General features: G+C 42.4%; 1 protein-coding gene across 1 annotated transcript in view; it reads right to left on the reverse strand.

Annotated features, from left to right (window-relative positions):
* Positions 1-25813, reverse strand: part of SLC7A11 (solute carrier family 7 member 11) — a 77766-nt gene that overhangs the window by 47930 nt on the left and 4023 nt on the right. The window contains exons 3-5 of the mRNA XM_045018980.1: positions 17003-17118; positions 7728-7853; positions 309-408 (exon numbers count right to left, since the gene is read on the reverse strand). Of these exons, the coding sequence (XP_044874915.1) occupies positions 309-408; positions 7728-7853; positions 17003-17118 (342 nt within the window). The remainder of the gene's footprint in view (positions 1-308; positions 409-7727; positions 7854-17002; positions 17119-25813) is intronic.

The following is a 25813-nucleotide window of genomic DNA, read 5'->3' on the forward strand; positions in this document are numbered from 1 at the left end:
TATTAGGAAAAACTATTTCACCAGGAGGTGGTGAAGCACTGGAATGGGTTACCTAGGGAGGTGGTGGAATCTCCATCTTTAGAGGTTTTTAAGGCGTGGCTTGACAAAGTCCTGGCTGGGATGTTTTAGTTGGGATTGGTCCTGCTTTGAGCAGGGGTTTGGACTAGATAACCTCCTGAGGTCTCTTCCAACCCTAATCTTCTATGATTCTATGATATAGGACATGTCAGTCATTTTTTACACTTAAATACATGGCTTTGTTACAGCATACGATCTATAATACAAGTGGACATCTTTGGACTACTTACCAGCCTGAATAGGCATACATTCCTGAATAAAAAGCGAGAGGTAATCCCATAACACTGGCATCATTCCCTGCAAATGCATCTTTAAAGTGCTGTGTTTCTCCTGCAATAGAAATAGAAACAATACTTAAATATAACCTCTGAAATATTCACTAGACAATTTTTTAAAAAATGGACCCGTGACTACTACTACATTGACCATCTACTCTCCTTTTCCTTTGTTTAAAAAAAAATCACATCATGGAGAAGTTACTCACCCAGATAGTTCTACTGACTTCAGATTCTGCTGTTGACATCAACAGGACTATTTGGGAGAGTAGCCCCTCATCAGTGTGAGTAAGGGGTCACAGTCTGGCACTGAGACTGTGTCCTGATTGCATTCACTTTCCACTCTAGGAAAGAAGTTGGTTGTATTGTTTGCCAAAAGGGCCAGCTTTACTCAAATTTTGCTGACTATTTGCAGAAACAGCTAATCTCCTCTAATCGTGTAATAGGAACAAAATGTATGATCTATATGTCCAGCTAATACAGTTTGTATATGATACAGGTGAGCTACAGCCAAAAATTCTCTTGAGAAATTATTTGGTGGATAATTTCAAATAAAGTTTGAGAAAATCCTATTGGCAATTTGCAAACAGAAAATGTATCAGACAAATGACCGAATATACATTGTGCACCCATCTGTATTCAATATTAATTGACATGTTTAAAATGTACATCAATGTACCTATTTTTCACATTTACTGCTAGCCAAAAAGCTGGCTCCTGAACCAGCTGTCACATGAGAAGCACAATACTGCTGTATCACTAGAAACGGAAAAGTTAACCAACCTCCCCCCCCCCCACCCCCGCAGATCTGTTGTTTGGGGAAAGAGAAGGTTCAAATTCTGGATTTGAAATGTCTGGCTAAGACCTTTTAGGCCAAATTCTGCCATAGGCTGCAGGAGGCTTTCAGGGGCTTCAGTGGGAGGTGCACACAGTCATGTAACTTCAGAATTTGAACTTCTGTGTTTATTCTATTTTCTTTGTTGGGCTTGATTCCTAGTGCATTCACAGTGTTGTAATTCCACTGACTTCAGTGGAGCTATTCCTGATTTACCCTAACACAAATGAGAACAGAATCAGGCTCTTAATTTTTTGTAATTATTCTCTATAATTATACTTTAAAATTTAAATCACAAAAAACACTGCCAGCATTTTACTTATAACAGCTTTTTTTAAAAAAACGGAATTGATAGTTAAAATCTGTCCAGCATTTAAGCTATTAGCATCCAGTAGATTTCTATCACATAATATTCATAACCATGAGTCACATTATACTAAGCAAGAATTATACAGCTATCAATCCAAACACTTGCGGGTAAACATATTGAAAATAGTACCCAGGAGGTGGCTACAGACATATCGTAATAGGCTGTGTGCTCATATTTTTCACAGATTGTTCTAAAAATTTTCCCTACTCAATTTCCAGTACAGATTGTTTTGAATGCACTTCTGCTCATTTTAAAAAGATAATGGAGGAGGGGGAAATTGACAAAACAAGTTCTTCCCTGTAGGACGTGTACATTCATATCTCAGGAATGCAGGGTTTTGCTACTCCCCACTTCACAAACATTCACATTTGGAAGATGCAGTGAAGAGTTTCCACACAGAAAGAAATGTTTGGTTATAGATCCATCTATCCTGTTGGCACAGGAATATTGTAACCGAATCTGCTAGGGGAAACTGGCACTGCACACGTGTGCTGTAACTAACAGTAAGCTTTAAGTGTGTATCTGTGTAACTCCCCTCAACAAGAGTTATTCTCATTCTCTGCTATAATGTTACCGGATTCAGTGTAGCTTGTAAGACTGCTCTGGCACCAGACCTAGTGGTGCCCTAGGCGGCTGCCTATTCTGCCTATGGCTAAGGACGGCCCTAGGCGTTGTTATGTGCTAGATTTTCTAGGAAGTTGTAAGCCTGTGCAGAATTCTGTTCAATGTCCTAATTATCAAAGGGTCAAATCCTGAACTCCTTACTCAGTTTTCATTCCATCTTTATTCATTTCAAACTCCTCATTTGTCATGTTCCTGTAGCAGATATGGACTGGCTACAGAGCTTGCTTGTACACACTAGATGTGTTTATACTAAGATCCTTCAATGCTCTGTCAGGTATTGCTGAGGGTAATTTTAAATAACGTATTTTCTCACACTGCGCCACCTAGTGGCTCTAACCACTCAGTGACAGACTTGAAGGTGGCAATTTTGCAACAAAAAAACTTCAAAAACAGACTCCAAAGAGAAACTGCTGAACTTGAATTAATATGCAAACTAGACACAATTAACTGTGGCCTAAACAGAGACTGGGAATGGTTGGGTCATTACACTAATTGAATCTATTTCCCTATGTTAAGTTCTCCTCACACCTTCTATGGGCCATCTTAATTATCACTTCAAAAAGTTTTTTCCTCCTGCTGACGATAGCTCATCTCAATTGATTAGACTCTTCCTGTTGGTATGCATACTTCCACCTTTTCATGTTCTCTGTATGTATAAATTTCTCCTGTCTGTGTGTTCCATTCTATGCATCCGAAGAAGTGAGCTGCAGCTCACGAAAGCTCATGCTAAAATAAATTTGTTAGTCTTTAAGGTGCCACAAATACTCCTGTTCTTTTTGCGGATACAGACTAACACGGCTGCTACTCTGAAACCTGGTATAATACAGTACATGGTATAATATAATAATAGCATTCCATTACATCACTGAAGCTGATGTGAGTTTTGCCTGAGTAATGACTGAAAAAAATGGAAAGCCATATTCTTCCAGCCTCACTCAGAATGAGAAGTACCTTATTCTGTGAATAGCCTCACTGACAGCATATGGAGGTAGAGGGTTGTGGGGCTGTGAGAGAACAGAATGGACAGAAGGAATGATTCAGGGGGGACACCATTTAGCATAGCTGGTTTGACACACAAGGCAAAAGCACCCTGGGAAGCCAATGTTGGGTGTGGGTCACATGGGGAAATCAATGGTTCTACTCAATATAAGTAAGGGTAATTGGAGCTAGCCCTGAGCGAGGCGCTCACTATTTGGTCCAGTCCAAGGATATTAAGAGATGAGTAAAAAAAAGAGTATTTTTATTAATGTGAAAGTGAGAGGAAGGAGGAGGAGTAGCTATGAAAAAGAAAACAAAACACATGAGATCAGGAATCTGTCTAGTGATTAGACTGAGACCTGGAGTGGGAAACTTTTGTTTAAGACACGGTAACTGGCTAAGGAGAATTTAAAAAGTGAGCCATTTATGGCCTTGAGAAAATCTGAATCCACTGCTCTGTGAGTGAGAGAGAGAGAGAGAGAGAGAGAGAGTACACTGTTGTTGACCACTTGTTTTTCTTATAGAATGATCCACCAGTTGTGATGAATTGTTCAGATTACATTTGGGTAGGCAATGATTAGGGCACCTTTCCTAGCCCTTTCACTTGCTAGAGTGAGCAGTGCTGTCCTGTAAAAGGGGTGCTCATTCACCTGGGGCATCGCTAAACATTTTTGCTGCCTGGGATTCAAGATCAAGATCTTTATAGAATGTCCACTGTGTTGATGACCCTCAGCATATTAAATCTGCTTTGGTGCACCATGTGGAGGAGACCTCTAGGTCCAACATCTAAAAAGGCACTGCAACATTGTATTGTGAAATACATAAGTCCTGATAAAGCACAAAAGACGTCAATGACTATCCCCTGCATCTTACGTAGTTCCCAGTCGTCATGACCTTTTGTGTCGCTGTTCTCCAACTTCAGCAGCCGAGAGAGCGAGATTGCCCATGTGCAACAGACTTCTTACCTAAAAAACCTCACTCACAGGCATTCACAAATCATTAAGAAAAAAAGTCTGCAATGATGGGTGAGTGAAGTGTCAGGTGTAGCTGAACACTTGGAGTCACAATCACAAACTTGTACACAGGTGACCTGGGACATTGGTTCCTCAACCTTGAATCTTGGGGAGCAAGGATGTTCAGTAACATCTCTCTTGTTTTTTCTATAAAACAAGAGCTCTCTCTATGGTTACATGGAACATGCAGACCCTAATGGACAAAGATACCACATCAAGATTTGAAAGATGTACAGCATTAATTGCAAGAAAACCTGCAAGATACAGCAACAACATAGCTGCCCTCAGCAAAACCAAACTTGAAGATGAAGGCTCCATAATGAACTAGAAGGTAGCTACAGCTTTTTTTTGAAAAGGGAAACCATCAGAAGAAGACACAATTGATGGCATTGGTTTTGCCATTAAATAGAGCTGCCTGAAATCACTGAGATACTTACCTGCAGGCAAAAATAAACACCTAATTACTCTACAGTTTTCCATTGGAAATTCATGATATTGTGACTCCTATCAGTGCTTATGCTCCAGCCATGAATAACTAAAAGAACAGTTCTATTCTGATTTGGATGACGTAACCAAATGTATACCAGTGAAGACAAACTCATACTTCTGGTAGATTTTAATGCCAGAGTTGGAAAAGAGAAAATTTAACAGGAGCGGTCTTCTCCTCAGCAACAGTACTGAACATATGTTTGTTATCACTGACACAATCTTCAGGCAAGCTGACAAATATGAAACTTTATTGAGGCATCCAAGATCCAAGTTCCTGATTGACTATGTCATTACATGGCAGAGTTATCAGGGATATCAAGATCACCAGAGCAATGTGAGGCGCAAACTGTTGAACTGACCATAGGATGATCAGAGCCATTTTCAATTTACACATTGCTGCTCTTCATTGAAACAATGCTGAATAGATCAAACCGCAACTGAATATAGCAAAGTTGAGACATTCATTTAATCAAGAAAAACTAAGGGAAAACTCAAAGAAAAAAATTGATCACCTTATATCATCAGGTCTCATTTTGCTCAATCAGCTTGTCAAAACAGTGTCAGAGAAGCTTCCATCAGAGATCAAATGAGGATTTAGATTGGGACGGTGCACCATAGACATGATTTTTGCTGTTAGGCAGATTCAGGAAAAATGCATTGAACAAAACATGGAACTGCATGTTGTCTTCATGGATCTAAAAATAGTGCTTGACACTGTGAACAGAAATGGCCTCTGGAAAGTTCTAGAAAAGTTTGGCTGCCCAATTCATTAACACCACATGTCAATTCCATGAAGACATGTCTGATCAAGAACTCTCAGATGGTGACCTCTCTAAACAATTCCCCATATCTAACAGGGTGAAACACGGCTGCATGCTGGCACCAGTCATCTGTGGTCTCTTCTTTGTAGCCATTCTAAATTATGCAAATGATAGCTGTCAAAAAGGAATATACATAAGGTACATAACTGATGGAGAACTCTTCAATCTCTGAAGACTTGCTGCAAAGACAAAAGTCCTTGAGGCACTCATTTGTGAAATTCTCTTTGCAGATGTTTGTGCTCTACTTAGTCACAGTGAAAGTGACTTACAGCTCATCCTTGAGGAGGTTCTCAGAAGCAACTAAACAGTTTGGACTCATCAGCCTGGAAAAAATGAAGTCCTCTTCCAACCAGCCCCATCAACCACTAAGCCAAACATCAGCAAATATGGGAGGAAGGATAGCTCAGTGGTTTGAGCATTGGCCTGCTAAACCCAAGGTTGTGAGCCCAATCCTTGGGGGATCATTTTGGGAACTCGGGTAAAAATCTGTCTGGGGATTGGTCTTGCTTTGAGTAGGGGGTTGGACTAGATGATCTCCTGAGGTCCCTTCCAACCCTGATGAAAGAAAGCATCACTGGTACCAAACTAAAGAATGGCAATAACTTTACATATCTTGGCAGTAGTATCTTAAATGATAGTTCCCTGGGTCAAGAAATACCAAACAGAATACAAAGGCAAGCCAGGCTTTTGGAAGACTTTCCCATAGTATCCTCAACCAGCCTACCTTCAAACTGTTGCCAGAACTGATATATGATGCTGCTTTGATAGCACCCCTTTTATATGGATGTGAAACATGGACAGTTTACTACAGACACATCAAGCAACTTGAAAGCTTTTACATGCATTGTCTTTGTTCTATTCTGTAGTTCTGCTGGCAAGACAAAGTGTCAAATATCAACATCCTTGAGAGAGAAGAAACAAACAGCATCAAAGTAATGATTATCAAAGCCCAGCTTAGATGGGCAGGTCACGTTATCAGAATGGGTGGTAACAGATTCCCCCGAAAGAGTTCTTTATGGTGAGCTGGAACTAGGAAAGTATAGAAAGGGCAGTCAACATAAATGCTTCAAAGATGCCCTTAAGCAGAATATCATCTCATGCAGTGTAAGTATTGATGACTTTGAAGACACAGCCAATGACAGACCTGAATGGAGAGTAACTATCGATAAACATTGTAAACATTCTGAGAAAGACAGGTGTGAAAAGTGGATTGAAAAAAAGGGCCAAGTATCATGCCAAGTTTTTCAGCGGCATTCCTAGATGACATCTGCTCATGGGATGCCAGGACATCATTGTCGGATATGATGGACAGACATACTGTGTTTTTGATGCAGGTTTGAGGCTATATGGAATATTGCAAAAGTATCCTCCTGAATTGATAACATATGAAATTCTTGCCAGATAGGATCTACCAATGAGCTTATTAAAATCAACGGCTCTTCTATCTCCCCTACTCTGAATGACTTTTTTGTGCTTTGTTACAGTAACATTTAAACAATGACAATATAGAGAGACTTGTGAACTCTTCAGACTTCCTTCACTGAGTTTGTATGAGCCCGGCTGTCTTGCTTTTATATTTATTCTTTCACTTGGTATTAGTAACATGTACATGAGCTTCAAATACAATCACATACGGGCATGTCTGCTAGTTTAAACATCTGCAAAGGCCAACATCAGGAACAACATCTTTCTCCCAGGCAGACACAATATTTTACCACAAGTATTTTAACATTTGGGAGCTACATTGCACATTTTGATATGCTCATAACTTTGTGAAAATTCTGAACCCTGAACATTCCTGTTGCTAATTCATAACATATAATAATGAACCGGGCTAAACGTTAATGCAGTTAAAAAACAAATTCTCTCTGCCAGATAATAATGTCCAATTTATTAAAACATTTAGAGGAACAAGACATGCCCATCTGCCATTAAAACTGATTCTGTCTTTCTACAGAGAGTTTTCACTTCAAATAAAAGTTTGGATGCTGAAAGGAGCAATTCTGTGCTTCTTCATTTAACATGCTGGATCCAGTCTCAATACTCTCATTGGCATGCTGCTATAAATACCAGTTCATCTCAGTGTGGTTCCACTTCCAATCAATTGCATGACAGTACAGAACTCAAGTTAAACAAGCAGAGACTTATTAAGAGATTTTGCTGGTATAAGCACTATTTGGTGGCAGTGGGGTGGGGGAAGGGAGAGAAAAATCATTTAAAAAGCATTTACTTTTTAGTTCTTACCTTTAATTAGCTGCATAACTCCAGGGACTATAATTATCAAAATTGCTACGAGCTTGCAAAAGGTAAGGAAAATCTGGATGCGAGCACTCCAACTGACACTCATGCTATTCAGGACCATTACCACTGCTGCAAGAGAAGAAGAGGTGAAAGTTAAACAGAAGTGCTCATCCCACCGAAGGCACTGTAAACTAAAAACTGAATAATGCTGAACAGTGGATTCTTACACATGAAAGAAAACAGAGACATCCTAATAACTTGTTCCCTCTGTTACCTCCTCACCTTTCCCCTCCCCATCCTATGCTAAATGCCTCTGCTGAACCCATCTTTCTGTCCCACTGCTCCAACCATCAATCTCTTCACTATCTGCCTAGCTCTTTCCACCTCAAATTATAGCTTGTCACTTACTCAGCGTCAGAATTGTTAACTGTTGGTAATGGATGGGCTGATATAACACTGCTTTTGATTAAAAAATTAATTGCACATCCCATCACTCTGGGCCTCAGTGTTAATGTTGGCTTGATTGTAGAATTGCATTTTTTAAACCATAATTAATAATAAAATTAAAGCTTCTCAATATCACTTAGGCTCTGCATAAATTTGCCCCTAGCTACACCTCTGCCTTTATTTCCACTTACTCTTCTTTTCACTATTTATCCTCTTTTAGGATCATATTACACCAGACACAAGGGGATGAGGATGCAAAGAACTTGCCAGCTATCTTTGGGAATTCTAGCACTGTTGGTGGTACTAGATGCACAGAGGCCTTGCAGTCCTCCAGTGCCAAGTTTGGGCCTGTGTCCAGCTCATATGCAAAGACAGAAGAAAGGGAAGGAAGGATCCTTTCATTCTCACCCCTAAATTGTGTGCCCTACCCATCAGGGCAAGTACATTCTGGTTCTTAATGGGACCCTGACTGACACAGAAGATGAACAATGAAGCATCTAATTCTATCCCAGTTATTCTGGCATATGTAATGATATGCCCGTAGGAAGAGAGGAGATAAGGAGGTATTAGTAAATGAATAATTATATAGAGTACAAAACCCTATTGCTAGCCAAAAGAAGAATATGGTTTTTAATCTCTTGCTGGAGAAAAGGGTGAATGTGATAGTGCAAGCCTATCAATTGATCCTCTCTCTGTTTCCATCTAGAGGGACTAATGAATCAGCTTTACATCAGAATCCTTCCTTACTCCAAAGCCTTCTTAGGAGCACTGGTTTATCTGGATTACCAGATATCTCACACACCACTGGATTTATAAAATCACAATTTAGGAGTGCCCATCCAGAGCCTGAAACTTGGAGCTTGGCCCTGTACAGACTCTCCAGCAGCTAGAACTACTGTTTCATCATGTGTCTTTACAAGTCGGCTCTAGGACTATGGATGATGCTTAACCTGCAAAATGGAGCAAGGTTTTACTGTACTTCAGAACTGAGACAGTCTCTTTTGGGCTACCACAAAAACAAAATTGTCTGACTTCTGCAAAATCTCCTTGTAGTCAGAATATTTTGTGTTTTGCTTTATAATTCCTGTATGCATACGTCAACCTGGCAACACATATAAAGTGCTGGGAGCCTGATTCACCTCGGTGACACTCGACACTGATATAATTCAGTTGATTTAAGTGTTAAAAGTTCCTCCTGTTCTAAGGTGGAGTAACATAGTTCTGAATCAGGCCCTAAATCCTTACATATGTTGGATTGACTGGTTGTTGATCATATACTCTTTTACATTGTCAATTTTCGCAGCTACTCTTAAGTATTTAATTGAAAATTAAGCAAAATACATTTTAAACAGCAGATATACCTGCACTGTGTAAGTCACTAAGAAATCCAATGCCAGAAGCTATTCACTGGTTTATTTCAAGTTTTCTAGAAATTTGTTTATATTTGTATTGTGGCTCTTGCACAAGACAAAGCACAGGCAGGGGGCACAACACAAATATAAGATGAAATTTTCAGCTTAGTATTTTAAACCTTCCATTCAACTCATGCAGAGTTCAAGTTCCATGCCAAGAACATTCAGTTACACAACTCAGCACAGAGTAAGTAACATGAGTAACTCTGCCTCAAAGAGAACTGTTCTGTACTCACTGGTTTTTAATAAGTTGATCAACTTCCTGATATGCACCTGAGATTTTTATCACATAGCAAATAACTAGTGAGAACTAGAGCTGAGAGAATATAATTTCAATTCACACAGGTTATGTCTAGACTGCAATAAAAGACCTGTGGTCAGCTGTGGCTGGCCTAGGTCAGCTGACTTGGAGGGGTTCCAAGCCTGGTTCCAGACCAAGGCTGAACATTTATATTGCAATTTTATAGCACTACGACCCCAGCCCCGTGAGCCCAAGTCAGCTGACCCAGGGTCTGAGATTCAGTACCACAGCTTTTTTATTGCAGTGTAGACATACCTACTGGTTTAGCTCATGCACAAGCCATACATTCATAGGTGGGTCGTGTTTGCTTGAACACAATCTCCTCTGTTTGTGGCCACGTTAGAAACTCACAGATGTTTCCTGTGATCTCAGCCAAGGCAAAACCAGAAATGGGGTGGCCAGCTACTTTGTGGCTGCTTAGTTGTGGGTTTGCAGTTGAACAGGAAGAGAGAGAAAAATACCATTAAAGAGTGAACATGCATGAGCCCAATGTTGCAATCAGATCTGTTCAGGCACAGAAGATATCTATGCTACTGCAGAGCCTGAGTGACGTCAGTGGCAATCTGCACGAGCCTAACAGTATGTCTGTACTGCAGTGAGGAAGTGTGATTCCCAGCATGGGCAGACAGACTCACACTAGCTTTGCTTGAGCTAGTGCACTAAAAGTAGCAGTGTGGACATTGAGGCACCGGCTCACACTAGACACCCAAATCCGCCTGACCCCTGGGTCTGAGCTCAGATGACCAGTCCAAGCCACCACCCATGGCACATTTTTAGCACACTAGTTCTAGCAAAGCTAGCACAAGTCTGTCTACCTGTGGTATTTGTACCTGTGTTTTATAACAGCAGTGTGAATTTAGAGGAGAGAAGGGAGAAGATAGTGGAGAATAGAAGCCATGACAGGCTTTTATGGCCTAAGTACTTGTGAGAAGTAACAGCCCACATTAGCCTAAATATGTTGCTATTTGGACATCTGTGTGCACCAACTGAAAAGGAGGCACAGAAGGCATAAATCTTGATCTGGAATACAAAAGCATCTCAGTGAAGAAAAGTCTTTATTTAAGCTGCTTATCTGAAATCTGCCAAAGGGCACTGATTTAGTCATAACTAAGGCTGCGTGTCTATCATGGAGGTCACAGATTCTGGGACTTTCCATGAACTCTGCAGCAGCCAGTCCAGCTGGTTCCAGGGCTGCCCAAGCAGATCAGGCAGTCCCTGGGCCAGTCTCCCAGCCGCTGCTGGGGCAGTTTGGGTGCGGACAGGGGTTAAGAGCTGGGGATTGCGGTACGGGGTGGCGCTTACCTGTGGGGGGAGGGGCTCCCTGAAAGTGGCTGGCATGTCCCTCTAGCTCCTAGGCAGAGGGGCCAGGGGGCTCTGCGTGCTGTCCCGACCTGGAGGCACCGGCCCCGCAGCTCCCATTGGCTGCTGTTCCCATCCAATGAGAGCTGTGCAGCCAGAGCTTGTGGCGGGGGCAAGGAGCCCCCTGGCCTTCCCTCCCCAGAGCTGCAGGAGCTGGATAGGGAGCCTGCCAACTTTGCCAACCCTCCCCCCCCAAGCACTAGCAGGGGTCCCGGACCACGTGGCCACCGCCCACCTCCCTCCCAGCACCAGCGGGGGTCCCAGGCCTTACCCCACCCCACAGCACCTGAAGCACCCCCAGACCACCCCCCAAGCCCAAGTTTTAGTCAGGTCCCAGACCATGAATTTTTTTTTTTTTTTTACTGACGTGACCTGTCCATGACATTTACTAAAAATACCTGAGACTAAAACATAGCCTTAGTCATAACTGATGCCATTTGCAATTGCTATACTGGAGAAAGATAAGTTAGTGGGATTGTGTAAACTCTGAAATAATGTAAAATGATGATTTGGCCAAACAAAAATGTCAGGGTTTTGTTTTTTTTTCCCCCAGGAAATATTGGTAATTCTGCACAGCTCTGATGACCACGCTTTCCCAGAACAATATTGCCTGTGTTTAGGAAGGGTATATATCTGGGCTCCTTGATGATGGGGCAGAACTCAAAGACAAGGGAAATTTGAGTCCTCTCTAGGGTGTCAAATACTCAGAGTAGCCCAAAAAATACACATAAACAAGTTAAAAACTCTTAAGTCATATACGAGCAGTTGATCTGTTCTCAGACTCTCAGCTTTGCATAGCTGAAACCTCATTACCTGCTCATTTGATATGGAGACCAAGTGAAGTGATTGGATATGCAGTATAAACTGGGCCATTTCTACTCAGGTTACATAGTAATAATACAGTTCAATACACTTATATAGTGTAATTTATCCCCAAGAATACACACATACACACAGACCGCTATGCACTGTGTGTATATGGCACTCTCTCGCTCTCTGATTGTGCTAGAATTGAAACTGCATGTAATATAGGCCTTTTGGCCCTGCAAAGTCTGCAGCCAAGGGACCTATGATTTGGGGGAAACACAAACGTGAAGGAGATGCTCAGCTTTCATTTAAGAAGAAAAAGTATGTTTCTAGCCCTCCTCCTTGCAAAGATCAACTTGGAATGCACAAATTGACATAAAATGAATGCTAAGTTTGAAAGGAAGAGGCAGTTGGGCTCCACTTCTGTAAGCAGGAGACTGGAGCAGAGCCAGGGAAGAATCTAAAGATTATCCCCCATACAATCACTTTTTATGTATAATGAATTAGTTAAGTTTGGGGTGTACTCCCAAAGAATTGTCTCACTAACCCTCACTAAAATCCTTAGGCTGGCCCTATGCACAGAAGTTTGATAATTGTGGGCAGTAATTGATTACGATGGTAGACACAAGTAATTTGCTTCCAAAGTGTGCCCAAAATTGCTAAGGTTAGGTATGACTACAGAGGGTATTGTGTGTCTAGCATGCTCTTTGGAGCTATAAAATAATAAATAAATAAATAATGGAATTTTAAAATTGATACATTGTCCAGGAGCTCAGTTTTAACTCTCATCTGAAATATGGCAACTGCAGCAGCACAGTGCTCCCTAACACAATATAGGAACACAGTTTTAGTACTGCTCTAAAGGGAACTACCTCACTTTCTGAACCATTAACATAATTGTGGACTTTTCTGGGAATGTTCCCATCCAAATACTAATCTGGCCCAACCCTTATCATCTTGTAAATCTTGCTTGCTGAGAAGATCAGGGGGCAAGATGGTAAGGCTACAGAACAAAATCTCTCTTATTACTAACACACAGTTCCATGATGCTTCCAACTATTTTATTCCCATCTGAGATGATAAAGATAACTTGGGTGAGCCAGAGAGCTGCAAAGAGCAGTCTTATCACTCTGCATAATCAGCCATGGCGGCACACAGAGAAAAGAGACACAGAAGTAGGTGAGAAGGACAAGAGATAGGGTAGCTGACTTGCAGTTTGACTTAGGCTGTATCAAACCCTTGAAAGGAAACAGAGACTCCAATCTGGATGGGGAACTTTGTACACAACCATACTACTACTAATAATAATAATTAAATACACTAGATAATTCTGCTCATAGAAGAGTCACAGTCAGACTTTCAGATCCCTGGATATATGTGCACTATCTGATATAATACACAACACATCATCACAGAAAAGTAAACACTAAACCCCATCCATCAGTGTTTCCCTTTACATCTCTGTTGGTCATTGTGACACTGCAGTCTATATGGTTTTATAAAAAAATGCTAATGAGTGAGTATAATGTAACTGGAATATGCTTCATGCAAAAGGTCTCTTGTACGGTATCATTACAAAGCTTATAATCTACTGAGTGTGGTCATCCTATTTGTATAAATGTACCACTCTTGTATCTGAAACTAGAAATATGAAATATAACTCTGAGGGCCTATTGTAATTATGCAAAGTGCCGGCCATTAATGGTGGTTTGAAATTTTGATGACTCCCATTAACCAGGACAATTGTCTGCAGATGGGTGTGTTTTACCTGTAAGTCTTCCTGTATAGTGTGTGCTGGCAAGTGGGCAATGAAGTCTTGCAGTGACATGTGATCATGTCACCTGAACTGGAATCTATCTTTAACCTGGTGTCTTTCCATTGAGAAGGAGGGGGTGGGAACCCAGAGAGGGACAAAGAATTCCCGCCTTATGCAAAAGATAAATAAAGGGGTGGAAGAGAACATAGGAGGGAGAGGAGCCATCATGAGGAATCCCCTAGCTACCACCTGAGTTGGAACAAGAGTTGTACCAGAGGAAAGAATTGTGCCCAGGAAGGTGTCCAGTCTGAGGAAAAAACTTACTGAAGCATCTCTGAGGGTGAGCTTATCTGTATTTAGTTTCATTAGACATAGATTTGAGCATTTTATTTTATTTTGCTTGGTGACTTACCTTGTTCTGTCTATTACTACTTGGAACCACTTAAATCCTACTTTATGTATTTAATAAAATCACTTTTTACTTATTAACTAACTCAGAGTATGTATTAATACCTGGGGGAGCAAACAACTGTGCATATCTCTCTATCAGTGTTATAGAAGGCGAACAATTTATGAGTTTACCCTGCATAAGGTTTATACAGGGTAAAACGGATTTATTTGGGTTTAGACCCCATTGGGAGTTGGCCATCTGAGTGTTAAAGACAGGAACACTTCTGTTAGCTACTTTCAGGTAAACCTGCAGCTTTGGAGCAAATAATTCAGACCCTGGGTCTATGTTGGAGCAGATGGGAGGGTTTGGCTCAGCAAGACAGAGTGCTGGGGTCCCAAGCTGGCAGGGAAGGCAGGAGCAGAGGTAGTCTTGGCACATCAGATGGCAGCTCCCAAGGGGGGTTCTATGATTCAACCCGTCACAGTCATATTTACAAGACTTTCTCCAGGAATCTCTAGTTTCAGTGAGGCAGTAACTCATCCTACCCGCTCTGCACAAACTCTCTTTTGGTCACCATAGCAACAATTTGCTGTTGACTCCAAACTCCCCTCAGGGCGTCATTCTTTCAGGATAACTCCACCCTCCTGCCATGCAGCTTCTTTGCTTAATTACTTCATGAAATCCTGGCTTATCAGACAGATTTTCAATTAAATTAAAAGTAATAAAAATACTATTTTAAATTCTTCACTCTTTGTGCTGGAATTACACGCACTTAACAAAACACTTTAATGGAGTCACCCCATAATGTTCCTTCTGTCTCAGTGACCTTGAAGTTCTTGAACCTCTGTCTTACCCTTATCTTTTCCTGAAATATTTTAGGCAGATGTAATTATAAAAAAAAGTAATTAACCTCAAAAACTCAAGCCCTTAATTCAATTACTCATATGGTTTCTGCATAATTAAAATAGAAGCAAATGTGGTCAGATATTGATTTTTTTTTAATACTGGTGGGAAAACACTTCTACAAATAACTTGTTTCTTTATATATAATCTCCCTCTCTAAAGAAAAAGTCATCTGATTCAATTACCTGTGCAAAACAAAAGTATCTTCCTGTGTGACTTTTTACACTGTTTTGTCTGAAGTGCTTTTTCATTCCTTTTATATTGTTTCAAATATATGTGCTGCCCAAATTAAAAAGAGCACTGTTCCTAAGGTTCAGCAATAAACACAACACTAATGTAGGTCCTACCTATGTGCCAGCTGAATAATAGGAAAAAAGACTAGGAGGTGCTGTTCCTATTGTGTGTGTTAGTGCTATGAATTCATACCTGCTATGCTCTGAACCCACTGCGATAAGAGATGGTTGGGTTCATAGCTTACTGAAATAATGGCTAGACCTGGGCAGAAAACGGTTTTCCTGTTCAAAAAACTTTGAGATATCAAAAAATTTCCTGTACCATATTGAAAGGCTTCAGTTTTGTCCCAAAGTTTTTCACCATGAAAAATGAGCTTGAGAGAATCTCCCCAGAAGAGCCTGTTGATTAGGGAACTCACCTCTGATGAGGCTTCAAGTCCTTGCTCTGTCCTGACTGCCAGGCTGCCAGGGACGCCCGGGAGGTGGGGGGGCAAGTGGGGCAATTTGCCCCAGGCCCCGGGCCCCTCAGGGACCCCCCACGAGAGTTTTTCAGGGACCCTGGAGCGGGATCCTTCACTTGCTCTAGAGGCCTCGGGCCCACGGAGTTTCTTCCACTCCGGGACCCGCCGCCAAAGTGCCCCGAAGACCCACGGCGGGGGGTCCTTCCTCCCCAGGACCCGCCGCAGAAGACCCCAGGCCCCCTGAATCCTCTGAGTGGCCCTGCAGGGTACTGGGTATTCAGGGTGGGTCTCTCTCAATCTCTCCTCTTGCAGCTGTTCCAGTTTGTGTAATTAATTAAATATTCAGTGGACCAGAGAAAGGGCAGGAGTGGGATCAGGGCTGTGACAGGGAGATGGAGTACGGGGTGGGGGAGGTTCAGGGGTGCAGGCTCTGGGCAGTGCTTACCTCAAACAGCTCCCAGAAGCAGCAGCATGTCTGGCTCCCATGCCGAGGAACGCCACATTTTGCCCTGTCCACAGGCGCCATCCCTGCAGCTCCCATTGGCCATGGTTCCTGGCCAATGGGAGCTGCCGGGATGGTGCTTGAGGCAGGGTCAGCGTGCAGAGCGGAGCCCTCTGGCTATATATTGGAGCCGGAGGCGGATATGCCACTGCTTCTGGAAGCCGCGTAGCCCCTGACACTGCTCCCTGGTTGGAGCACCAGAGCAAGGCAAGCCCCAGTCCCCTCTCACCAGCAGGAGCTTGAGGGCCAGATTAAAACGGCTGGCAGGCCGGATGTGGCCCACGGGCCATAGTTTGCCCACCACTTCTATAGTCTATGGTTAGGGCACTTACCCAGGACTTGAACCTGCATCCCCCATATCCCCATTATAATAAGTAGACCTGAAGAACAGCTCTGTGTGAACTCAAAACTTGTCTCACTCACCAACAGCAGCTGGTCCAATAAAAGATATTACCTCTCCCACCTTGTCTCTCCAATATCCTGGGACCGACATGGCTACAACATCACGGCATACAATTAATATTTAATGATTTATACAATGTGAAACAGTTCCAACAGGAGCAACTGAGAGACCCACCCCAGAATGCACAGTAATTCTGTAATGGTTCACATCAAGGCACTACCTATTCAATGTCTGACTTATTTTAATTATTTTCTACTTTAACATCACCTTCACCCTTCTCCAAAGCTTAAATTTGATACTTACTGATGCCAACAGCTGTAATAAGCTTAATTGCTAGGTCTGGAATTTCACATTGGATAAAAAATGGTTCCAAAATATAGCGTCCAAATGCCAAGGATATCACTGCTGTGGCAGCAGGGCTAAGGTAAACAGAAAGAAAGAAAGAAAAAATCAAGAAATGATGGTTAATCTACACCTGTGGATAAACAATGTTCACATAGGATTATCTTCATTATCACAAAACTGAATTCAGTTTAACTGTGGTGTGTCCTCCGTAACGGTGTAAAACCACAGTGTCTGAATATAGTGGAGGTTCCCAGGAGTACATAATCACTTATGCTTTGCTCAGATGCTACTGAACTATCATCATCACTTTTATCAACATGGACTGACTTATGACTTACCTGTTGTAGCACAGTCAGAAATGACATGCACTGGAGATTTATGAACACAGTCTTTATTCATTCCCTTTAAATCAAATAGGATCAGGTACCAGATAATAACTGGTATTTAAATCCAACTTTATAGAAGTTTATGTGGATAGAATTTTAATTTTGCGTGCATCTCATTTTTCACAAGAGAATTTCAAAGTTCAGAATTCTGCTTTATTCAGATAAGCATCCTAAAAATATCCAGCACTTATACCAAAGTCCCAGCTTATTTAATCGGGATGAAGCAGTGACGCTAAATTGTAATTGTAAATAGGCTTCTGTGAATCATTTCTGCTTCTTGTCCTGGTCAAAAGTTTCAGGTCCTTTTCAACATGGGGAATATTCCTCAAAGACAGTGAGAGAGCACTTATTGCACAATGAAATGTACAGAAAGAAAGTACATATTACAGAGATGGGTGAGGTGATTTCAAGAGCAGGAGATAGCTCACATCAATATATGCATGACCAGCTTAATAAAGGATATGCCTCCTTTTCTTTTTAAGACAAGGGAGAAAGTTAGCCAGAGGCCTTAGCATTAACCCAGATATTGACATCAGTTTGCCCTGTTACTCTAGGTCAGACGTAGTCATGTTGCCTACATAGTGGTGTTCCAGGAATTCTGTTTCCGGAAATATTATTTCTACCTGCTCAGACAGCTCTTTGTGCTTCCATCACCTAGTTACAAACAATAAGGAGCTAAGGGCCAGGGATACTTTTGATCTGATTCCCCTGGAGTAAGGCCCAGCCCATACAGATTAATATTATAGTATTTTTACTTCCACTTGTGGTCAAAACCAGGAAGTGCAACAGTGCTTGCAAATTCAAACAGAACAAAAAGTTAAGTCCACTTTTTATTCAAAGTTCAGTAAAGCTCTGGTTCAGTCTGGAGGATAGATGAAAGTTTAGGTAATTCTGTATTTAAACTTGTTCAATAATCCTTACCAGAGTATCTTTACAAAAACACCTTATAGAATATAACAATGGTGAAACCAACAGAAATTAAACAAGACTGTATTGAAATTGCTCTAAAAATCTCTAGAATTTAAATAGAGAATAATAGTCTGTCTATGGGATTTAAACCATCCTTTAGAATGTAATAGCTAATAACCATGCCATAAAATGTTATGAGACAATTTAAAAATTTTATTGAGAGGTTATTATTGTGTGTTAAATTCCATAAGGGAGCTGCATCTCTGAAAAATATTTTCTTAATGTTGTGACTCAGCCACTATATCATAGATTGTGTTGGATCAGACTGGGGCAAGCAAACGTTAAAACTATCTTGTTAACAAAGGTTCTGTGTTGGTTAAGGGAGGTTGCTGCTTGCACACATTTACCACTCCCGCACTTACCCTCATACATGGGGGTTTAATGGCTTAGCAGACACTCAGGGCCTGATTCTCTTCTCATTTACATGTCACTATATTAACTTCAACTGAGTTACTTCTAATTTACACAGGAGTAAGTGAGAGGAGAATCAAGCACCCCCCAGAGTTTAGTTTGCATCAGGTTGTTTGTACTGCTACAGATCAACCATCAGACCAGATCTTTTGAGTATCCACACACAACTTCCTTCTTCAGTTCCAGTGCTCTCTTCCAGAACCTTACCTAATCTTTTTTTTACAAAGACCTCTTTTTAATTCTCTTAAAGAGAGAGTGATCGTTAGCTGCACCTGTTATGTCCTAGGGGCAGCCGGTGTAGGAAGCAATCACTTGAGGCCAGAGAGCAGACAGCTAACCAAAACCTCCATTTTATTTACAAAAACAGAGAACTCACTCAGCCGGTTGAAACCGGCTGAGCTATCCCTTAATAGTCTAACTCAGTTGCCATAGTAACAAAACCCATGACAACCAAATACACAACATATTCCTCCCCCCCTAATAAGAACATCCCCTAAATAAAACACACACTAAACTAGAGAAGGAGGGTAGACTGCCTCCATTCCCGGCTAAACCCTGGGGATTATTTTGCCCCATAACCGTGGGTTCGCCCTAACTAAAGATCCAGCCGATGAGGAGGCCTTCTGTCTCTAGGTGGATTACGGCGAACTTCTGGTGTTGTTGCACCCGAAAGTACTAGGGGCTCAGGGTCCGCAGCACGAATAGGTGAGGAGGTGGTATCAGCTCATGCTGGGCAAAGGGGTATCTCAGTTGCCGGCAGTAATGGAGGAGAACAGTCAGGAACAGGTGACTCATGATTCGGTGTCTCACCAGGAGGGGTGAAGTCAGACCCCTCAACTGCAGATGGGTCCTGAAGACTGGCATGACCTGGCAACAGCTGATCTACATGTCGCCGCCAGGTAAGATTCTCTGCAGTCCGGACTGTATAGGAAACAGGTCCTGTTTGAGTGATGACTGTGGCCGGGACCCATTTAGCTCTGGAAGTATAATTCCGAGCCAAAACTGGCTGCCCTGGGCTAAAGGTTCGGTCTTTTGCTCTGGGTGCCCGTCTGATTATTTGATATTGCTGCTGATGTTGCACAGTTTGTCTGGGTTCAGAAGGTTTCAGCAGATCAAAGCAAGTGCGCAGCTGTCGTCCCATCATTAGAAAGGCTGGGGAAGCCTGGGTCGTAGCATGAGGTGTGTTTCTATAGGAAAGTAAGAAGGTATCCAGACGCTTTTGAATGGAGTGTTGTCCCTTTGCTGATTTCAAAGCGTTTTTCATTGTCTGCACAAATCTTTCAGCTAATCCGTTGGTGGACGGATGATATGGTGCTGACGTGATGTGGTGTATCCCATTTGCCTTCATAAAATTTTGAAACTCCTGAGAGACGAACTGCGGTCCGTTGTCGCTCACAAGTTGTTCTGGCAGACCAAAACGACTAAAGAGTCCTCGTAGTTTTTGGATAGTACTCTCTGCAGTAGTGGACTGCATTATAGAGACTTCTGGCCATTTAGAATGGGCATCTACTGCCACCAAGAACATGCTTCCTTCAAGGGGGCCAGCAAAGTCAACGTGAATACGTTGCCACGGGTTTTCAGGCCAGTCCCATGGGTGTAGGGGTGCCCACTGGGGTGCATTTCTTACACTCTGACATGACATAAAAGCTTTTGCCTTCTCTTCAATAGCACTGTCCAATCTAGGCCACCAAAAATAGCTTCGTGCAATTTCCTTCATGCGCACTATTCCACAGTGACCGTAATGTAGCTGTTCTAACATCTGTGATCTCAGGGGTGGTGGAATAATGACACGCCTCCCCCACAACAAACAACCAGATTGGACCGATAACTCCGTCCGCCTGGACATGTAGGGAACAAGGTCGGGTGAGACCGGAGAGGTTTGTCGAGATTTTCCATGCATCACCAGGTCCATAACTTGGGATAATACTGGGTCAACGCGGGTTGCCTTCTTTATCTGAGTAGCAGTGATGGGTGTATTCTCTACCTGTTCAAAGTAGAAGATTTCCTTTTGGGCACTATCTTGATGTTTGACCGGTAAAGGCAACCTTGAGAGGCCATCTGCATTGCCGTGCAGAGTGGATTTCCGATATTTGATTTCATATGTGTGTGCAGAAAGTATCAATGCCCAACGTTGCATACGACTAGCAGCTAATGGGGGAATGCCTGTGTAGGGTCCAAAAATTGATGTCAGAGGTCGATGGTCTGTAAGAAGAGTAAACTTTCGCCCAAACAGGTACTGATGAAACTTCCTAATTCCAAAAACAATTCCTAATGCCTCACGTTCGATTTGGGCGTAGTTAGTTTCTGCTTTGCTTAGAGTGCGTGAAGCAAAAGCAATAGGTCTTTCTTCTCCCGAAGGCATAATGTGTGACACGACCGATCCCACTCCATAAGGGGAAGCATCGCAGGCCAATTGCAGGGGCAAGGATGGATCAAAGTGCGTTAGAACTTCAGAATTTAACAATGCATCCTTAGCTTTGTTAAATGCAACATCACAGGCTTCAGTCCACTTCCAGGCCTTGTTCTGCCCAAGGAGCTCATGAAGTGGTTTTAGCAGTGTGGCTAACTGTGAGATGAACTTTCCATAATAGTTCAGTAGTCCTAGAAATGAGCGTAGCTGGCTTACATTTCGAGGTGGGGGAGCCTCCACAATAGCTTTAACTTTTGCAGGGGCCTTATGAAGACCTGCAGAATCAATGATGTGTCCCAAATATTCAACAGAGGGCTTGAAGAATTCACACTTGTCTTTGTGAACTCGTAGGCCATACTCTTCCAGTCTTTGTAGGGTAGCCTCTAAATTCTTTAAATGATCCTCTTCATTTCTTCCAGTGACCAGGATATCATCCAGATAGCACTGAACTCCTGACAAGCCACACAAGATCTGGTCCATAGCCCTCTGGAACAGGGCGGGAGCCGATGTGATTCCGAAGGGTAGGCGACAGTATCGATAAAGCCCCTTATGAGTCACAATAGTCAACAGCTCTTGGGACTTTTCATCGATGTGCATCTGTAAATATGCTTGACTCAGATCAATCTTACTGAACTTTTGTCCCCCAGCCAGGCCTGCGAAGAGGTCATCGATGCAGGGAAGCGGGTATTGCTCTGCACACAACACTGGGTTGACAGTGACTTTAAAATCACCGCAAATCCGGAGAGAGCCATCTTTCTTCACTATTGGAACGATAGGAGTGGCCCATGAGCTATGGGTAACTGGTATTAGGACTCCATTGGTGACCAGGCGCTCCAGGTCTGCTTCAACTTTTGGCCTGATGGCATATGGCACAGTTCGGGCTTTCAGATATTTTGGTGGACTGCCAGGTTTAATGTTCAATGTCACAGTGATTCCCTTCATACTTCCCAAATCATCTCCAAAAACAGCAGCATGTTTCCTTAGTATAGGGGTTAGACTGGTTTCTTCTTTAGTCATCCGGTGCACTTCTGCCCAGTTCAGCTGAATCTTCCCAAGCCAAGACCTACCCATTAAGGCTGGGTAGTCACCTCTCACCACAAACAGTGGCAATTTAGCCGCCTGTCCATTGAGCTCCACCTTAACATCAATAGTGCCCAACATGGGCACAGCTTCACCTGTATACGTCTTCAGAACAGTTTTTGTTGCCTTAAGCGGAAGATGCTGTAGCTTTTCCTTATACACAGTCTCAGGAACCAGCGAGACAGCTGCACCGGTGTCTAGTTCCATGCGTATAGGTTTGCCCTCCAATAAGGGGGTTACCCAGTATTCATGTGAGCCCGCTGCCAAAGACAAAACATGCAGTGGCACTTCCTCTTGTGAGGAGGTGTCACCTTGATCATCCTGGGTCTGTTCTAGGGTATGCAAGGTTCCTCTTTTTGTCGGCCAGACCACAGGCCTCTTTTTCTTTTGTTTACAGGCATACTCAATGTGTCCCTTTTTGCCATAGTGTCGACACACCAGGTCCTTACACCAGCATTCTGATGCCTGGTGACCCAGCTTACCACAGTGGTAACATTCTTGACTCTGCACCGTTTTGTGGGTCAGTTCTTGTGACACTTTTTGCACCCTAGGGGATGCACCGATGTATTGTGCCTCCCTTGTAGCCAGTTCCATGGAGACAGCAATATCAACAGCCTTCTGTAATGTAAGCTGAGCCTCTGTCAGTGGCGCTTCCGTATAGCTTCACTGCAGAGGCCACACACTAACCTGTCACGCAGGGCATCATTTAACATCTCTTTAAATTCACAGTGTTCTGCTAGCTTTTTTAAAATGGCTACAAATTGTACAACTGTTTCATCTTCCTTTTGGTTTTTTTTGTGGAACCTATATCTTTCAACAATTACCAGTGGTTTTGGGGAGAAATGAGACCCCCGGATTTCCACAATGTCACTGTAAGATTTAGTCTCAGGCTTAACAGGGTGTAGTAAGCTGCGTAGCAGAGAGTAGGTTTTAGCCCCTACAACAGTTAAGAATATTGGCACCTTCTTCGCTTCTGTAATGTCATTTGCAATACCAAAAAGCTCAAAACGCTCAGTATACACATGCCACTGCTCTGTATTCTCATCAAAAGGCTCCAGGGGCCTGGTCAGAGTAGCCATGATTTTTAGTTTCACTTTCACAGTCAGTGCAAACAAGCAGCTTTTTTTCTTTGTTTGGTCTTTACCTTGACTTCTACTTCCTTCTGTTACTGGAGCAGCACCAGGATCCCACCCTCGTCGCCAGTGTTATGTCCTAGGGGCAGCCGGTGTAGGAAGCAATCACTTGTGGCCAGAGAGCAGACAGCTAACCAAAACCTCCATTTTATTTACAAAAACAGAGAGCTCACTCAGCCGGTTGAAACCGGCTGAGCTATCCCTTAATAGTCTAACTCAGTTGCCATAGTAACAAAACCCATGACAACCAAATACACAACAGCACCACTACAATTTTTACACTCCTGCTTTTCCTAAATTGTGCCTGCAATAAATACTGTGGCTTAATGAGCATTTATATGCTCTCATTTTTCTGTGGATTGCGCTAACAGCTGCAGTCCACAAATAAGAGAGCAGAGGGTCAAAGTAACAATACACTTTGCATTGTATTGCAAATGTGAAGAAAAGCTGGCAAAGTACATACACCTTGTGCACGTCTCTTGCTTTCAGTAATAGGTAGAAAGAGAATGTATCCCTTGCAAACAAAGGATAGTAGCTGACTATGTGCGGCTATAAGTAGGAAAATTACCACCAGCGCATCCCATAGCTCTAAATAGGTTGCAGTATGCCATTGTCCAACCTATGGTTTAAGCCCTGTTAGCAACCACATGACATGGTTTTATAACACATGTCTAACATGGTTCTCAGGGTGGGGAGAAGAAGAGAAAATATCACTGAATGCACTGGTTAGAGAAAGTGCATGTGAAAGTCACATTTAAACGTAACTGTTGCTAGCACAGTTTAATCTATATCACACAGAACTGAAATGTCCCTTGGATTTGTAATACTGTGGCTGACATGATATATGGGAGCAGGAAATGTTTATTCTTTATTGTGGCTGCTCCACTAGTCTGTGGTTTTCATAATCCTGCAGTCTTTCATAGGAAAAAGGACACAGCTGAGGAAAGTGTGTGTAACTTTTCTGACTCCTTAGAAGTCACTGCTTAGAACACAAAGTACATATTGGGTGGCTAGTTCTTTCCACAGTAACAACCAATTAGTTCACAGCCATAGGAGTCAGAACTAAAACTCTACACAGAATTTCAGCAATGTAGTTCTGATAACTACAAGTTATAACAAGTACGCCCCCATAGTTATTTCTCAGAAGTACTGATTCACGGATGGTTTGACTTTATTCTCATGCACAGTTTATATTTATTTGGGTGTGGGACAGGCTATGATGATAATGAATGTTCTCGTGACATCATCAGGATGTTGACACATTTTAAACAAACTTTGGGTTCAGAGTGACTTTGCATTATTACTGCGTTTAACCAAATTAGTCTGTGCTAGAATTTGGATCCTTGCCCATTTTTATGTAAGTCTGGCAGTGAGAGCAAATAAAGCATGTGCACTGTGATTAGCTTGCTGCATGAGAGGAAGTGAGTCTTACTAAGGCCAGGCGGATTTGAAATGACCTGCGTTTATTTTATATAGGTGAATTGTCATAACTATATAGATAGCACGAGCTCCTCACAGAAATAGTTCAAATAGATTTCAAGGGACTAACTTTCTATAATCAATTTGAATATGATAACTGATATCCATTAAAATTGTGGGTGTTGGATTGATATAAAAACACTTATATTATACTTTAAGGCTCCAACAGCGTATACACCTGTAGCATAAGACACAAAACAACACAATAAGGCAGATTCTTGGCCCAAGTTAAGTACTTACGGACTTAAAGCTGCTTTACATTGGCAGCTGAGGATTCTCCTGTTTTAAAGTAATATCTGAGTGGTGTAAAGCTGCCATAGCCAGCTCTAAATTTCACACACCTTCACAGAGGGGAAAATGTAGGGGCATGAGGAGAGCACATGGTTCTCTGGCGAGCCATGGCCAGCTGGACAGTACTCTAGTGATATGTCTACATCACAGGGTAAGCCCAGGGTTCAAACTCAGGCTCAGGCCTAACCCCCCTTCCTTCTACACACAAATCATGCTGACCCAGGGCTTGGACTCAGGGTCTCAGGATACCACAGGGGTGGAACATCCAAGCCTGAGTCAAGCTGGGACCCAGGGTTTAAACCCTATTGCTTTGCATTGTAGATGGTACCCCACTGGACTCATGTTCTAGGGGTCCATCAAAAATATCCCACAGTTCCACGGGCTGACAACCTTTGTCCTCTGAACAGTCAAGTTTGGTGAACAGTAAAGTTTTCCCAAACTGCACCATGAACAAAGGGCTAGAGTGGCCACATTTTGAGAGGGTAATTAGACTCAGGTTTGCAAAATGCTGTTTAGATGTTGAAGCTCCATGTTGGGACAATTCCTATCCTGGGGTTACAAATGACTGTAGATGTTCAACCCCTAGGTTATCAAAACCAGGGTCTGCTAA

Source organism: Mauremys mutica, chromosome 5 (assembly GCF_020497125.1).
Source record: "Mauremys mutica isolate MM-2020 ecotype Southern chromosome 5, ASM2049712v1, whole genome shotgun sequence".
Classification (NCBI taxonomy): Eukaryota; Metazoa; Chordata; order Testudines; family Geoemydidae; genus Mauremys; species Mauremys mutica.